The sequence below is a fragment of the Somniosus microcephalus genome, chromosome 32 (genome assembly GCF_052327205.1).
Source record: "Somniosus microcephalus isolate GS21.2 chromosome 32, FLI_Smic_1.0, whole genome shotgun sequence".
Classification (NCBI taxonomy): domain Eukaryota; kingdom Metazoa; phylum Chordata; class Chondrichthyes; order Squaliformes; family Somniosidae; genus Somniosus; species Somniosus microcephalus.
The window spans coordinates 7,076,554-7,089,580 of record NC_141018.1 but is presented as its reverse complement, the minus strand read 5'-3'; the positions used below and the strand labels follow the sequence as shown (position 1 = coordinate 7,089,580).

General features: G+C 46.7%; 1 protein-coding gene across 3 annotated transcripts in view; it reads right to left on the bottom strand.

Moving 5' to 3' along the window:
• Positions 1-13,027, bottom strand: part of LOC147097248 (death-associated protein kinase 2-like) — a 163,396-nt gene that overhangs the window by 30,060 nt on the left and 120,309 nt on the right. For 2 of the 3 annotated variants that reach the window (XM_085972039.1, XM_085972040.1), the window contains exons 9-10: positions 8,930-8,975; positions 1,316-8,171 (exon numbers count right to left, since the gene is read on the bottom strand). In XM_085972039.1, coding sequence (XP_085828165.1) covers positions 7,527-8,171; positions 8,930-8,975 — 691 coding nt within the window. In that variant the 3' untranslated portion in view covers positions 1,316-7,526. Of the gene's footprint in view, positions 1-1,315; positions 8,172-8,929; positions 8,976-13,027 lie in introns of those variants that run through there. The other variant, XM_085972041.1, reaches the window with a different exon arrangement.

Below are 13,027 nucleotides of genomic sequence, written 5' to 3'. Positions count from 1 at the left end.
TTTGTTGTTTATGAACAAGTTGACTGTTACCCAGGAATATGTCGATGATTTAAACAATGTATATTTAGCCATTCAGGGTACAAAATATTCATATTTATGCTGACATTCTTTGATAGTTGCCAGAGGTTGAAACCATGTCTGATTGGCATTGTTTGAAAACTATCAATAAAATAACAAACTCTAATTTGGACCTGAAACCTAAGTTTTGGCACCTTGGCTAATCTACAGGTCCAAAAACCCATCAGGCGAGATGAAGAGGCCGGGGCTCTTTTCTCTAGAAAGGAGAAGATTGAGGGGTGATCTGATAGAGGTCTTCAGGGTAGATGTGGAGAAAACATTTCCACTTGTGGGGAGCCAAAAACTAGGGTTCATCAATATAAGCTCGTCACTAATAAATCCAATCGGGAATTCAGGAGAAAACCTTTTACCCAGAGAGTGGTGAGAATGTGGAACTCGCTACCACGGGGAGTGGTTGAAGCGAATAGAATAGATACATTTAAGGGGAAGCTAGATAAGAACATGAGGGAGGAAGGAACAGGATAGGGTGAGATGAAGGTGGGAGGAGGCTGGTGTGGAGCCTCAATGCCGGCATATATTTGTTGGGCCGAATGGCCTGTGTCTGGGCTGTACATTCGCTGTAAAAAAACCTGTACTTAACTTGCAGACAGCTGGACTCTGGACTCCATTCTGAGGTTTAGTGGAGAAAGAGAGCCTCCATCTCCATGCTAGCTATTTCTAAAACACATTTACCGAGTATGTTCAAGGAGTTCTCTGCATTTCTCTCAGCCCTGGTGTATTGTATTGCGCTTTTTAGGTTCAAGCCCTGGTCAAAACCCCAGCCCGCCTGGCAGGAGTGGTGTGGGTGAGGGATTAATATGGCGGCCAGGCAGAGCCAATGAGTCCTCACCATCCCCCCCCCCCCCCCACCAACCTTCTGGATCGTCAGGTCCGTCTGTCACAGCAGGTAGGCGGGGGCCCCATCAGTATTGACATGTCGGGGTTCAACGTAATGTTAACATGGAGAATCGCACCGTCTCCAAGCCTCCATCGAAAGTTGCATCAGGCCAGAAGCGGCCCAGGTAAGTGCATTATTTTTGAAAGGTTCCCTGTGGCCCAGGAATGCTCCTCCTGGCCCAACAAAGACACCTCAGGTCTCCTCTGCCCGGACCGGACCCCCCCCCCCACCTCACCTCCTCCTGTATTACTTACCTTCCCTGGGGACCGTTACCATGGTTCCCGCTGATGGCCTGCAGCGATTTCCTGCTTCCGCCCGCCAGCCTCAACGCCCTCCCGTCAGGCTTCGGCCGAGGGCGAGCTGGGGGTCAGATGAGTCCCAAGTCCCGTGCTCTGAGGGGCCGTCCGGATCGCCACCCTCTTTGGCCCCGCCGCCCCCCCCAAAGTCAAAATCGGGACCTCAGTCCCTCAGTTTAAAATTCTACTCTGATGCAGCAATAACGTAAGCCCAGAAACAACATGCACAGCAATGGACACATCACATTTAGCTCAGCCTCGCTGTTGTATTTCCTAATACTGTTACAATGGAGGGAACCAACGCGCTGGGAGCGAACGGGAGGTTCGGCAGCGCACAAGAAACCCGGAAGTCTCCTCTGATCTATAATCTGCAGATGGTGTAAGCAGCACCTCTTAGTTTCCCCCCCATCCCTGCAACACAACCTTACCCTTTGCCTTTTTCCTTTCAGATACCCAACAGGTGCACCTGCCCAGGCAGTGGAGGAACACCAAGAGAGCGATGATGAAGACACAGCGCCGTCACTCGATTTCACACTCGACTCAAAAACAGACACTGCACATATCTTAGAGGATAGATTAGAGGCGGGATCAACACCTGGTGAGACACTGGGCAGGAGTGGCCTGCAGCCAGGGCAGGGGGAAAGGGTGGCACAGGTGCCAGCTCGCTGGAGTGAGGTCGCACATGAGTTCAGCTGCAGAGGACTCAGATGAGCACTTCGATGGGGCGGGCTACAGAAGACGACTGATGGGTTTGCACAATAAAATGCTTGGTGCATTGGGAAGCCTGTGGTCAATGTCAAGGAGCATGGAGGAGTGCAGCACCAACTTGGCACAGGGCTTTGCGCAGAGCTTGGAGCCCATCCTTTCCAGCATGGAACCGGTGGCCAACACCATTAACACACTTGTGGAGCCAACCATGATGCTGGGTGTGATGGCCGATGTCTCGGCTTCCATTGCAGCACAAGCAGCAGCCACCCAACGTCTGAGTGCTGCAGTGGAAGCTCAGACTGCTGCCATCGCGGCTGTGGATTACAGTGTGCAAAGAGGTTTGCAGGGTGTCACAGCAGCCCAGCAATCAGTCCTCCAACAGATTAGTAGGATTGCTAAGGTGCCGTCCCAGGGGATTGGCAGTGGCTCCATGGAGCACGAACCTGCTGTCCTCTCTCAGGATGGCAGCATTCATCCTCCCACTCCGCCAGTACTCTCGCTGTTTCCGTTAGCCAGCACAGACTGCTGCCGCCCAGGCCGAGGTGGTGCAGTCTGCAGTCGGGCTTTCTAGGCCCAGAGCTGCTCGAGGTCGTCCTGCAAGGCCATCTGCAGTTTCCCCCACTAAAAGTCAGCAGCCTTCCACCAGCCATCCCGCAGTCACTGGGGGGAAGCACTGCGTAGGAGCACTCGGGCAGGCAAAGGCACACAGAAGACAGGCACTGAGGGAATGCACAAGGGTGAATAGTTTACATTGGTATACAATATGGCATGATTTCATTTATAAATTTGGTTTGGAATGTTTATTTTGTGTTGGCTTTACTTTTGCATTTTGGCCAAGCAGGTGCAGTGACGGAGGGAAGGGAAGGTGTGGAACTGTTGGTGAATAGGGAATTGGGGCTGCGGTTACTGGTATCACACTCAGATGAATTCTTCACGGACAGTCCGGGCAGAAAGGGACTGTCTAGATTGTCTCCTCCTTCCTCCTCCTCAGCTGCTCGCCATATAGCTAGTACCAAGGGCTAGGCTCTCATGATGGCGAGGTTGTGAAGCATGCAGCAGATCATCGTGAATCTTGACACCCACTCTGCCGAGTACTGCAGGGCTGCTCCAGAGTGGTCCAGGCAGCGGAATCGTTGCTTCAGCACGCCAATGGTGTGCTCGATCACATTTTGTGTGGCAGCATGGCTTTCACGTGTGCGTGGGTTGCGCACTAGAGTCATGAGCCATGCCGTCAGCGGATAGCCCTCATCGTCCAGTAGCCACCCTTTGCCGTGGTGGCTGAAATGCAGCTGGCACAGCGGACTGCTGCTCGGATACCGGGCATTGACCAGCATGAGGCGCTGCCTATGGTCGTAGACCAGATGGACGTTGAGGGAGTGGAATCCCTTTCGGTTCTGGTATAAGGCAGAGATGAAATGCGGCGCCCACAAAGCGATGTGCGTGCAGTCAGTGGCACCCTGCACCGTGGGGGAGCCTGCAATCCTCGCCAAGCCGCGTGCTCGCTCCGCCTGCTGCTCTCTGGCAAGAGAGAATGAAATGTATTCAGCGCTCTTTGAATAGAGAGACTCAGTGACCTCTCTTACCCAACAGTGACCAGCAAACTGTGAGATGGGGCAAATATCTCCAGCTCCACCCTGGAAGGCGCCAGATGCATCAAAGTTCATGGCCACGGTCACCTTCACAGCCACTGGCAATGTGGTCCTGGCCCTGCTCTGAGGAAGCAGGCGTGGCTGCAGCAGGTGGTAGATTTCAGTGAGGACGCCCTTAGTGAAGCGCAGACATCTCGCACATTGTTCCTCGCTGAGGTCCAGGTTGGAGAATTGCTCCCCGAACATCCTGGGTGGATATGGCCTCCTGCTGAGAGCCCTTCTCCCCCCTCCTCCTCATCCCCCCTCTTCCAACAGCTTGTCCTGCTCTGCGTGCCCTGTGTTCGTTCTCCAAGTCATGCTGTATTCCAAGGGGAATGCCGACTACTGTACTCACATCTAACAGCAAGTGGTTTGTGCAGAAGCCTTGAATTCAACAAAAAGTCCATCAGCACCGGCCACACCACTGCCTGTAGACTTTTGCAACTTTAAACAACAATCGAAAGCACTAAACACTTGTAGAATCACAGCAACAGCCGGATGACATCAACCAGCAACTAACCTGTAAGTAGTTGATGATCCAGTTAAATAGTCCTTCCTGCTGCTGAGCCCGTGTTCAGCTGTGCGCGGTTACGAGGGGGCGTCGGCTGGAGCGCAGAGCTCCAAAATGGCAGCGCTGGCGTCAAATCAGCGTTGCAAGCTGACTTGATGTCATGATCTCCTACTCTGCATACTTCCGGTGGAAGTTAGCTGTACGCGCTCCAACACCCTCATCCCCTCTCACCAATACGGCGTCTGGCGGGATTCGCCCCACGTGCGTATGTGCACAAATCAGACGCCATTTTGGTAGAAAAATGGTACCCGCAGCGCCCAAACAACGGCTGCCACCGATCCCAATTTCGCGCCGACTGTACCTACCATGGAATGTAGGTCCGTCACTCATTAAAGTAAATCCCGACTACAACAAAGAAAGAACGTTTTCCCGATTGGTCCCCCATAAACTACAAAACACTATAGCTTGCATTTCTACCTTAAAGCCCAGCTGCCAGTGATTTGATCCCTGGATCAGCACCAATCCTTGTAAAAGCTGAGCAAATGCCAGGATTAATTTTTGAAATTATATTGTTGAGAGGCAAAGCCCTTTCTGGAACCCAGGACACCAAGTAGTAATTTTTAGACATTCCAGAAGAATTTTGAACGGTTAATGCCATGTACTTGCATTACAACAGTGACTACACTTCAAAAGTACTTCACTGGCTGGAAAGCACTGTGGGACGTCCTGAGGTGGTGACAGACGCTATAGAATTGCAAGATCATTCCTTCTTTACATCTTGTCTTTAGTACTCACTGAGGCCTCTTCAATTTTAAAAGCCATTGACTTGGTACAGTATAACCACAGTCAAGGGTCGTGAAAGCCAAGGATTAATACCCTATCTATACTGTAACTGGCGTACATGCCAGTGGAGGCGCAGAACGCAAGCTCACAAGGTGGCTTCCGCCCCAGCCTCAGGACACAAAGGTAAATCACAAATATATGACGCTTGAAAAACTAGGCATGCAACTTCATAGTTACTCAAAGCGCCATCAGTGTGGAATTTAACCGCCCGCCCGGCAAACTCGGTGCGGGTAAATCAGAGCACCCCTCAACCGTTCATTGTTTTCCATTGGACACAGTGCCACAGCGTGACTGAGGTTCAAGAAGCCTGCCATTTACTGTGAGCCATTGCTATCATTCCAGTACTTGACGCGTTCATAACAAACGTCTTCTCTCCGTTATCGTAACTCATTTATTTTATATGAGTTAACATCCCCATTACAATAGCGCAGAGGAGAATTTGCTGGATGTGTTTAGCATTTATACGATAGCATCATTCACAGTAATTTCCCAACTTTGTTCCCAAGATGATATCAGAACGGAGGCAGTCAGTAATGGCACTAATGTAGCTCAGTCCCATTCTGGCACCATCTGTATCTCAATACCTATAAAACGTCAGCTACCTGTCGAATTGCCCAAAGCCCCATTTATGCTTCGAGGCAAGGAGCGATTGCATTCAGTTGGAAGTCACCTTCACCTCGACTGAATGTAATTCCCCCCCAGGGTTTATAATAAATATTTCATGTTTTAAAAAGGCATCAAACTACAGGAAACTCGATTTACCGGCACCTAAATAACTGGAAATCTCGGTTTACCGGCAAAATTCAGGAGTAGGTTCAGGTAAGTTTTACTTCATATTAGTGGCAGTTCCTGGATCTGTGGCTGTGTAACTGGGGTTCCTGCACTTGTTGCTAAGCAACAGGGACGCTTGGTCTGTGGCCAGAGTTCCTGCACATGTTGCTAAGCAACAGGGAAGCCTGGATTTGTTGCTGTGTACGAGCTCTCGTACCCTTTAACTATATCTCTCTGTAATCCGGACTTTTTGATAAACCGGCACCACGCCGGTCCCGGATAATAAAGAGTTTCCTGTACCTGTCCAAGGCATGTGCTGAATTGTGATTTTCAGAAGTTTCACATCAGTCATTTTTGCCAGGCTGATGAGAATTCTCTGCTTTCCACTCTCAGCCAACTCAAGAGGTCAACCCCAGCCAGTTGAGCCTTGACAGCTGGTCAGGTTCAAGGACACGGCAGCTGTTACAATCAACCAGTTGCTGCAGTTAGGATTGTAATTGCAAACACAGCACAAACCTTGAATTAGACTGAAGATTGATTGGATTGGTTTTGTGTCACAGATTGATGCTCTCTTGCGGATAATTTTTTTTAAATTCGTTTATGGGATGTGGACGTCGCTGGCAAGGCCAGCATTTATTGCCCATCCCTAATTGCTCTCGAGAAGGTGGTGGTGAGCCGCCTTCTTGAACCGCTGCAGTCCGTGTGGTGAAGGTACTCCCACAGTGCTGTTAGGTAGGGAGTTTCAGGATTTTGACCCAGCGACGATGAAGGATCAGCGATATACTTCTAAGTCAGGATGGTGTGTGACTTGGAGGAGAACCTGGAGGTGGTGGTGTTCCCATGCGCCTGCTGCCTTTGTCCTTCTAGGTGGAAGAGGTCGCAGGTTTGGGAGGTGCTGCCGAAGAAGCCTTGGCGAGTTGCTGCAGTGCATCTTGTAGATGGTACACACTGCAGCCACGGTGCACCGGTGGTGGAGGGAGTGAATGTTTAAGGTGGTGGATGGGGTGACAATCAAACGGGCTGCTTTGTCCTGGATGGTGTCGAGCTTCTTGAGTGTTGTTGGAGCTGCACTCATCCAGGCAAGTGGCGAGTATTCCATCACACTCCTTACTAGCGGCATCTTCACTTCACCCAACGTGTAATCAATAACCTAAATCATCCATTACTAGCCATCCAGAGACAGCAATCTCATTATTGAATAGACACCGTTCATTTTTCACCAGTGTACAACTCACATCTAAATCTTCCATCTGACGCAACAAAAACAGATACATATGTAGAATCACAAGATTGTGTAACATTAAAGTTGTACACGGCTTTTAATTATTTGGTAAATTCAGCAATCCCAGTGGGGAGCCACGATTAGAGAGCGAATATGTTGGGGAAAAGCCTCCAACAGCATAATGCCGATTCTCCAACTCCTGATCTCAGAGTATAATCTCCCGGTTGGGAGTGCGGGACTGCTGAACTTACCCGTACATAATTTCTGTTAATAATTCTTTTTTTCTTAAAGTGTGCTTCATTCAACTTGATAAAAATCGACACTGAAAAAGGTATGTCACAAAAGTTGAATGTGTTCTGACTTTTGTTTGTTTGTAAGCCAATTTGATTGATAACATTAAACACGAATAGTTACCAACTTTGGCCATCAAGTACTTGCTTTTGGCTCTATTCAGAATTTAAATATAGTAGGCTCTTGTATGAAATACAAATACATTTGCCCCCCAATCTATCTTTCTGTGGGACAGACTGAACAAAATTGCTAAATGTAACATCATAATTGAAAGTGGAGTCAGCAGACTGCCTCAATCTAACTAACGGCTTGACTCCGATACATTTAGGCCGGTGAGAAGTTCCCCGTTGCATGTGCCGTTTAACAGATCCTTCAAAGTTTCATTCAGATCTTTGTTGAAGACAGAAGCAAAGTCTCCATTCATATATCCTTCACTGATATGCTCAGCCTGAAAAGAGCGGATTACTTCCTGGACCCATTTCAGTTCAGCAGAGATCTCTTGATTCAGAGCCTCAAACTGAGATTTAAGTTCAGCGTATTTTGCATCCACGGTGTTCAGCTTGCTATTCACGCCTTTTATTTCATCTTGGAGCTGCTTCTTCCTGGATTCGGCTTTACGGTATTCATACCTGATCTGGGAAAGATCATGCCGGACACTTTCATTTTCTTCCTTGTACCAGGATTCCTTTTCGTTATAAATTGAAATCAATGCATCAATATCCTCCTGAAGAGAATCGTGCGCTGAAGTCAGCCCGCTGAAGGTCGTCTCCATCTCAGAGAGCTCCTCCATCACTTTGGCAAATCTTTCAAAGTTAACATAGGTGTTATTCGGTGGCATGCTCGAGTGGGATTTGATGGTGTATTCTTTCAGACGTTTGGTCTTTAGCTGCCTGCGTTCCTGCTTCTTGCTCGCCTTGGTTTTCTGTTCTTCCTTCTTCTGGTGAGACTTCAGTGGGTCAGACAGAAGAGTTTCAGATTATTGAGAGCAAGATGCAAATGGGTAGACTGCACACGATGCGGCACAAATCTAGATGGCAGTAATGCGATACAAGTCCAGCTCCAGCATTCTACAACCATTGCAGTTAGTGGCACGCCACACAAGCCTTTCCTTTTTAAAAGGTTGTGCAATGGGATTTCAAACAACACTTACTACTTACTGTACATGCAAACTGGTGGTGTTAGTTTGATGTTCAATGCAGACTTGGATTGGAATTCTAGTTAGCTTCCAGACTACGAACAACAGCTTAAATTAACAATGGCATATCAAGACAGCAGTTCACTCAAAGCAGGACTGAAATAAACTCGAGCACTGAAAGTAAACAGTTCACCCGAACACTGTGTTATAATGCAATTTGTTTGCTGCTGCTATCAACTTGGATTTCATCTCAAAGTTGAATATTGTTTGAAACAGATCCCCAACTCAAAACAATGCTTGAAACACATTAGATAAATGCTTGAGTGGGATTTGATGGTGTATTCTAAGCCCAGTTAATGAAAGTGAAAAGAAAAATTACATTTATATAACGGTCAAGTGTAAAAAGCTTCAGGGTGAACCAATATTTTATGTGACTCACGGAATCTAAAGACGAAGATCACTGCAATCGCTTCAATGCATGCAAGTTAATGTGCAGGCAGTCAACTAACAATGGCACGCACATTGCAACAAGAAATGCAACTCATTTCTACACGGATGTTAAGACTTACCATTATCCATGGGTGTGAAAGGGCATCTCTTATGTTTAGCCTTTTCCTAAATAAAACAAAACAGCGTTAGAAATGGACAAGCTCAAAAATTGTTTGCCTCTGAACAGATTAGTGAAATACAATAAGACACGTTTCCATCTAGTGACATTACTGTACAAAATACAGCTGAAACTGGACTCCACTTGAATGCCCCAAAAGAAATACTGAGTTTTCAACACACACAATATGAGAAAGAACTGGCTGTGAACTAACAATCAATAAGCAATGAGAAGCAGCAGGGTGGGGGGGGGGGGGGGGGGGGTGGTGGAGAGAAAAGCCAAAAGAACTTAGTGAAAGGGTCAGATGAGGAATTGATTATCTATTAATGATAAGAAAAGGTGACCAGTTTGAAATCCCATTTTTAAGGGGTTTCTGGTTCCAATCTCCAGGAGATGCTTCACTGCTCTACCAGAGAGCCAGCACAGGCACGATGGGCCGAATGGCCTCCTTCTGTGCTGTAAGATTCTCCGATTCTATAAATACTGTTGGTGTTAGGTATGATCTTGTCATTAGAAGGACGGTGGCACTCACATACAGATAGTTTATTTCTATCATCCCACAGGAGGTGAGGGATGGTGGGAGAGAAGAGAGATTTTTCAACTCGGGCATTAAGAACGTTTAGCCAGTTATGTGGTGGTTAACAGTTACATTTTGGGGTCTTTCTCAACCTTCCTACTCTAGTTTTTTCTTTAAATTGGCTTCTGTATTTTAGATCACTTGTAGATTAACCCCAGTTCCCACCTTCGAGAGCATCTTCAACTGGCCTGGATATCTAGCTAAGTTTTTGGTAATGTGTCCCAGGATGATGAGCAGGACAAATTTTCCATCAATAACTTTGAGTTACTGAAATTATCCACACAATTTCTGCCATGTCTATGAAGAGCAATAAAGCATCAAAACACCATTTTCAGTTGCAATTGTTAAGTGAATTTATTTTAGAAAGGTTGAACCTTGAGTTAGTGACACTGACCCACGCTCACATGGTAGAAATCCTTCTGTCTAGCTCCTCGAAGTGAAAAGAATAAAAGGTCACACAATCCAACACGAAACTAATCTTTTGTACAATATTTTTACAAACGCAATGTTTCATTTCGTTCTTGTATTTCTCACCACTGTATAAGCTGATAAAGAGCTTGTATTTATATAGTGCTTCCACATCCTCAGAGCATCCCAAAGCACTTTACAGCCAGTGAATGACTTTTGAAATGTAGTCACTGCAGTTTTGTAGGCAAATGCCGCAGCCAATTTGCACACAGCAAGTTCCCACAAACAGCAAGATGAAGAATGACCAGTTGGTTTATTTTTGGTGGTGTTAATTGAGTGATAAACATCGGGAAGGACACCGGGAGAACATCTATGCTCTTCTTCAAATAGCGCCATGGGATTTTTACGTTACGCTTGACGGGGCCTCAGTTTAACGTCGCATCTTAAAGACGACACTTGCATCAGTGCAGCACTCCATCAGTACTGCACTGGAGTGCCAACCAATATAATGCGCTTGAACTCACAACCTTCTAGCTCAGAGACAAGAGTGCTACCGCTAAGCCAAGCCTGACACTTCTATACTGGCTTAAAGTATCTCGAGAATTCCAAAGGCTGAGATCAATTGATTTTTGGACTCTAGGGGAATCAAGGGACATGGGGATCGGGTGGGAAAGTGGAGTTGAGGTCGAAGATCAGCCATGACCTTATTGAATGGTGGAGCAGGCTCGAGTGGCCGACTCCTGCTCCTAATTCTTGTGTTCTTATGTTATTATATTCTGGTCGCTATGAATTTCTTGGGTAATAGAAACCAGACCAAAAAGTGGGTAGCGCAGTGTGCGGATTTCCTAAGTTTGCTATTTCCACCAAATTTGTTCATATGTTCAAACCAACTCAAAAAGAGGTCAACAGCTACACAACCTTAAATATCCCTAAGAGCAGTTACTGGGACTTCAGAGATTTGAACAACTGTTGACCCCATTCAAAATATCTGGTTGAAAAATTGAACAAATCATAGAAGCAGTATTTTGCTCAAAAGCAGCTCGACTCCTCCCAAACAAAACTATAGCAGCCTGGTACAAAATACTGGCTGCTATCGGCTTTTACGCTGCTTACGTGTTGTGGCTGGATTTAAAGGGTCAGTCACCAGGTCAGACTGGACAACTTCATTCTCGTCACATTGAGTGTGTTATTGGTAAAGGCTGGAAAATGGTGGAAGGACGTAATTGCAAAGATGACCATGTCTTTCTGAAGCTAAAGTGCTTATACAATTTATCAAATGTAAAGATGAATTATTTGGGGTGATAAAGGTGCTTTTGTTCAACAGAAAAAAAACACATTCCCAAATCACAGAAAATTGCAAGAAAGTTGGGATCATGTTCAGAGATAAAATTGACAAAAGGATTGCCACAAGTCAAATAATAACTTCAAAAACATGTCAAAGATGCAAACTGACCACAACAGTTCATATCACACAAAGGAAGTCACACAAGTCAGCTAAAAAAACACTTATTTGGCTCGCAGACATGACCGGTAAACATTTCAATCCACTTCGTTAGGGAGACAGCAGCTTGTCCAGGGCCATATTCAAATCCCCAAAATAAATCAAAAGAATTCAAAAGAATGAATTAAAGGTGAACTTTATCATAGAGGAGCAGGCCATTTGGCCCATCGTGCCTGCGCCGGCTCTTTCAAAGAACTCTCCAATTAGTCCCACTCCCTGCTCTTTCCCCATAGACCTGCAGATTTTACCCCTGCCTTTCACAGGACACAAGGTCCTTCTCCAACTACCGATCCCACCAAGGGAAGGTGATAAGCAGAGGCGTTACTAACATGAATCCTGAATGAGCTCGTAGAAACTGCACGGACTATCAGCACCCATAAATAAATACTAAATTGCTGAGATAGTGCACCTCCTTTGGTTCCAAGTACAGCCTCGCCATAAAGTGGGCAAATGTCTGTCATTTAGGATTTCAAGCTTTCTGTCTCTTCTCAGTGTGCAGTCCCATTACTACTGATAGCTGAAAATCTTGCTTCTCAAGAACCTTGTGATCAACTGAAGCCATTCATTGATTGCGGTGCCATATCTGGCCCTTTGTCTGAGTCAACTGGAGAAGGTGCAAATAAGATTTACTAGAATGATAGCAGAACCGAGACGTTATACTCATCAGGAAAGATTGAACAGGATGGGGCTCTTTTCTCTTGAAAAGAGAAGGCTGAGGGGTGACCTAATAGAGGCCTATAAGATAATGTGGTGAGAATGTGGAACTCACTACCACAGGGAGTTGGGTTGATGCATTTAAAGGGAAGCTGGATAAACACACGAGGGAGAAAGGAATCGAAAGTTATGTTGATGGGGTGAGATGACGAGGGGTGGGAGGAGGCTCGTGTGGAGCATAAACACCAGTAAGGCCGAATGGCCTGTTTCTGTGCTGTAAATGCTGTGTAATACATCCTATGCGTACAAGATTTTGGAGGTTTGGCTAAACGTTGCGGTATGAGGTCCAAGAACCAGATTTTCTTTGGTCTATGCAGGAATAATATCCCCTCCACCCAGATCTTATGAAGGATCTTTGTCAGTGGAGGAAAGAGAGAGAAGGAAGGAGTACAGAAAACTTTCCCAGCCAGAAGACCGATGGGCCATTCTTTCTCCAGCAGCAAAGTCTCAGCAACCACTTGTCCCGGAAAGACACCGGGGCTAAGTCCAACATTGTTGGGCTCATGTTATAGGTGTAAGAGAGAGCACAGATCTGCGTGTGCCAGGGTCACTGCTGAAAGCCACAAAGCCTTTTTTTTTTTTTTTCAGGTGGCAATGGCGGCTGCCTGAAGTGAGGACCTCATTTCAACAGTGAAATGAGACTCCTGTGCCCATTTCTGGACTCGTTCGCGAAGTCCGCTTAAACTAGTCGGAGCTTGTGTTGCACCAGCTCCAGCCACGAAGTCGCACAGCGGCCTCACATGTGGGCCGTAAAACTTTCACCACCACCAGTGCCACAAGCGAGAAGCATCAGGGCAGAGCAAACAGGATTCTGTCCAGCCTTGCCTGATCATGTGCCTCACCGTCATGCTGTATGATCA